Source organism: Grammomys surdaster, unplaced genomic scaffold (assembly GCF_004785775.1).
Source record: "Grammomys surdaster isolate TR1022 unplaced genomic scaffold, NIH_TR_1.0 325, whole genome shotgun sequence".
Lineage (NCBI taxonomy): Eukaryota > Metazoa > Chordata > Mammalia > Rodentia > Muridae > Grammomys > Grammomys surdaster.
In genome coordinates, this window is record NW_021604744.1 from 4,729,538 (window position 1) to 4,733,361 (window position 3,824).

General features: G+C 45.8%; 1 protein-coding gene across 1 annotated transcript in view; it reads left to right on the plus strand.

Annotated features, from left to right (window-relative positions):
• Positions 1-68: 68 nt before the first annotated feature.
• Positions 69-3,824, plus strand: part of Gnai1 (G protein subunit alpha i1) — a 71,285-nt gene continuing 67,529 nt past the window's right edge. The window contains exon 1 of the mRNA XM_028778115.1: positions 69-431. Coding sequence (XP_028633948.1) covers positions 314-431 — 118 coding nt within the window. The 5' untranslated portion in view covers positions 69-313. The remainder of the gene's footprint in view (positions 432-3,824) is intronic.

Consider the following 3,824-nt stretch of genomic DNA (forward strand, 5'->3'; position numbering starts at 1 on the left):
CGGGGGGGGGGCCGCGGCGGCGCGCGGACGCCCAGCTCCCTCGGGCTGTGCGCGGCTGCGGCTCGGCCACGGGCGGCTGCGGCGGCGGCGGCGGCGGCGGCGGCGGCGGCAGAGCCTAGCGGTCGCGGGGACCTGCGGGCGCGGATCGCGGACTGTCACCTGCAGGGTCGGCCGCCTGAAGGCGGCAGCGTGCGGGCTAGCTGACCTCGCCTCCAGCTTGCCGGAGCTGAGGACATAGCGGGGCCACCTCCGAGCCAGCTTCTCTCTTTGCCAGCCAGCCCCGGCGCCGAGGGCGCGGCGACGCTCGGCCACCATGGGCTGCACACTGAGCGCTGAGGACAAGGCGGCCGTGGAGCGCAGCAAGATGATCGACCGCAACCTCCGGGAGGATGGCGAGAAGGCGGCACGCGAGGTCAAGCTGCTGCTGCTGGGTGAGCGCGGCCGTTGGGGACGGGGCCCGAGCCGGGGGACAGCGGGGAGCGAGCGCGGCATCCCAGCCTCTGCACAGCACAGGCTTCTTGGCCGCGGTGGTGACTGTCGCGCGACCTCACTGGCAGCCAGAGTGTGGCCGGGCGGCGGGACGCATGGGAACCCTATCTTTGAAGTTGAGCTCTGCCTTCCCTAGATGAGGGACAATTAGGGACCACAAAGCCAAGCACCCTCTTTCCACGGATACCCCGTGGTGAGAGGTGTTGTGTCGCGTTGTGCTTTGCCCACGCCTGGAAAGTGCCACGTTGGGTGGCCTCGGGGCTCTCTCTTTGTGGATCATCGGTGGGGTCTCAGTGATCTCGCCAGAACTTCATATTGCGACTCAGTAAGTGGAAAAGAGCGCTGAGATTTTCCCATCATAAGGACTTGAGCTGCGCTGAAAGCTGGATTTTGCCTGGGTGGGGGATGGAAACCACCAAAGTTGGCTTACGTTTGCTCCCATAGTAGGAGAGGAAGATGCTTCGCAGGGAGAAAACAGCCCTGACAGGTGCTCATTCTCGACCTCAGGGTCGTTTCTCCTCTGCGGTGTTCGCTCCAGTGAGATTTGACAGGTGCACACCAGGCTTGCTTTATTCATTCTTAACACTATTTTGCTGAAAACCGACATGGAGATCTTTCTTCCAGTCTTTTGACCGGAGGGAGAGAAAAAAAGAGTAAATCCGGATTTTGATTGAGCGATATAAGGGAAATATTCACAGGTTATGGTTCCTTACATCTGTGAGTCAGGGTTTCCTTTTGTTTGTTTTCCTCCCACACTGTAGGTATTAGGTAGAGGATAGATTTCTTAGAATCTTCATTTGCACTTCCAGTGATTTGCTTGTGTTCTTCTCACAGTTGTGGTAAAAGAGAAACATCACTGTACAAATCTGCTTTTTAGTAAGCTCCTGTTTCATTGGTTTAACGACTGCAGAAAGATGGTGGTTATTTCGTTCTTTCTCCATTACTAGTAGGCTCAGAAGAAGCAAACTTGGCATGACTAAAGTAATAATGATCTGAGTCATTTCGCAAGCAAACTGTGAAATAACTTTGCATTTTAAAGACCTGGGTGGTGGTTTTCATCCATCACAACCTCCCCCAAGAATCTTTCCCTGTAAATAGGATTGACTTGAGTTTTTATATTAAAAAGATACTGTGTTTCCATGAGGTCAATGTGTTTTTAGAATATTAGCTACAGAAGAGACATAACTTGATACTGAACCAGGTGACTTACAATAAACATAAAATAAAAGGATTAGACAATTCTTTTCCTGTGGTTTCATAGCACCTGCTCAGAAGGTCTTGTGGGTTGCAGTACAGTTCTTAGTTGAAGCTACCATCCACCACATTTAAAGCAATTGTAAAATAAGCCCTCCGGTGGTAGTGGAGGCTTATCCTTTTAAATTAGACACCTATGAAAGATTTGAAAAATGGAATTTTGCTTCTGCAAGTTTCAGAATGCATGGTATCTCTTTCTTTTTTTAGTACTGTTGAAGACTTGAAGTCGATAATTCTTTGTTGTTCCGGGGTGAGGGGCAGGTATCCTGTGTGTTGTAGGATGTTTAGCAATGAAGTTGACCTCCATCCATTAGATCCTAATTGCTGCCCAGCATTTCTAATCTCCAAAACTGTAGCCACACGCCCCCTGGAGGCAGAAATGTAACATCTGGGGAGAAGCACTGTTTTAGATTAATAATTGAATATAGTTGGGTGTGTAACATACAGTTGAAGTTGATCTCACCATCTGTGGTGAGCTAATGAGAGATGTACCAGAGTCCTGATTTTTCAGAAGAAATTATATGGTTTTTATTCCTCCAAACCAGTGCATTAGAAGGATTCTAAAATTATAAACAAGCAAACAAGGAAAGCAAATGAATTCCTTTTAGTGCTGTTTCCAGCTTTGAGGTTTTGCTTTTCTCTACAGCTCTATTTTCTGTCTAGAATTCCGGTCCATCCCTGTCTTCTTGACTGTCACTTCTCCAACACCCTAGTGCCCATTAAAAGAAAAAAAAGTCCTTGTTTACTTATTTTGCAAATCTTAATTCTTGTAATAGTTGAAAACATTTTTCCCCAAGTCAGACTCAGCAGTGAGTTGTGACCTTTAGTCCGAGTTTGGATGTTTAAGGCTGTGTGCAAGTAACTCTATGGCATCATCCACCTAAGGCATGGCAGCTGGCTAACGGAGATATAAAGTGGGATCTTAGGTAACCCAGCAATGCTACGTGGATTCTTAGGAGGGTGTTCATCTTCATTTCTTTTGTTTTGTTTCTCAATAATTTATTAAAAACACTTAAAGCATAAAACATTTAAAACTGTCAATGTAAAAAAATGCATTTTTTTCGTGAAAGAATGCATTGTTTTAAACATCTGAATTGAGAGATTCCTGCATAAGATTTGCAAATAATTAGTAACTTTTTGGGTGCTGGGTGTGTAGTATTTACTATTTAAAATATAGATGTTTCACTCTTCCCTAAGTACAGAGACTCAGGCCTAATCCAATAGAGAGGACAAAATCTTGCCTCCTGACCTGAAGGGGATCAGACTGCACTTTTGGTCATTTAGGTATTTCAGTTTAGTTTCCAGCTTTCAGTATTTGAATCAGTTAATATGCTTACGTGAACCATGTGGATGCTTAGTGCCCTTTCCACTGTGTATGGATAACTGTTTCAGAGGAAAGAATCTTTTGTTATTACATCCTTGAGAATTCATAATTCAAAGGGCAGTAGAATTACAGTTAGGATGTTACTCAGTTAGACTATGTTGGACTCTTTTTTTATTAAATTGTATATGGTGATGATTTTTCTAAGATAAAAGGTACTAGCTTTAAAAAAGTAAAATTTTTATGAATTCGTTGTTCAGTTGCAATCTCTCTGCAAAGTTCGGAGCTCTATTTTCTTTTATCATAGCAGACAGTTCTCTGTATTCAACTTCCACACACAAGTAAATCACCTCTGGAAGCCACATCCCCTCCTTAGCTTAGCATACTACTGCGGCTTGGGGTGGGGGTGAGGGTGGGGAATCAGGTGAGGACTTTGAAGTCTTCTGCTGATTGAAATTTTCTGTCACCCTCCATCATCAGTTCTTCGACTGCCTTTGGACTCTCACTGTTACTTGCGTAGTTGAGAAATTCTTACTTTATCAGGTTTTAATTTTGCATTGCTTTAGCTACCCAGAGCCTTAGTTATCAAAGCAGGCTGTTTACTTGGACAGTGGCCATGCCGTTTCCAACTGAGCGTGCTTCTCCGTCCCTGGTCAGTTTGTGTTAGTAGTTACTCTAATGGGAGCTACGGAGTGTGCTTCTCTGTCCCTGACCTGTTTGTGTTAGTAGTTCCTCTAATGGAGCTACTGAGTGTGTTTCT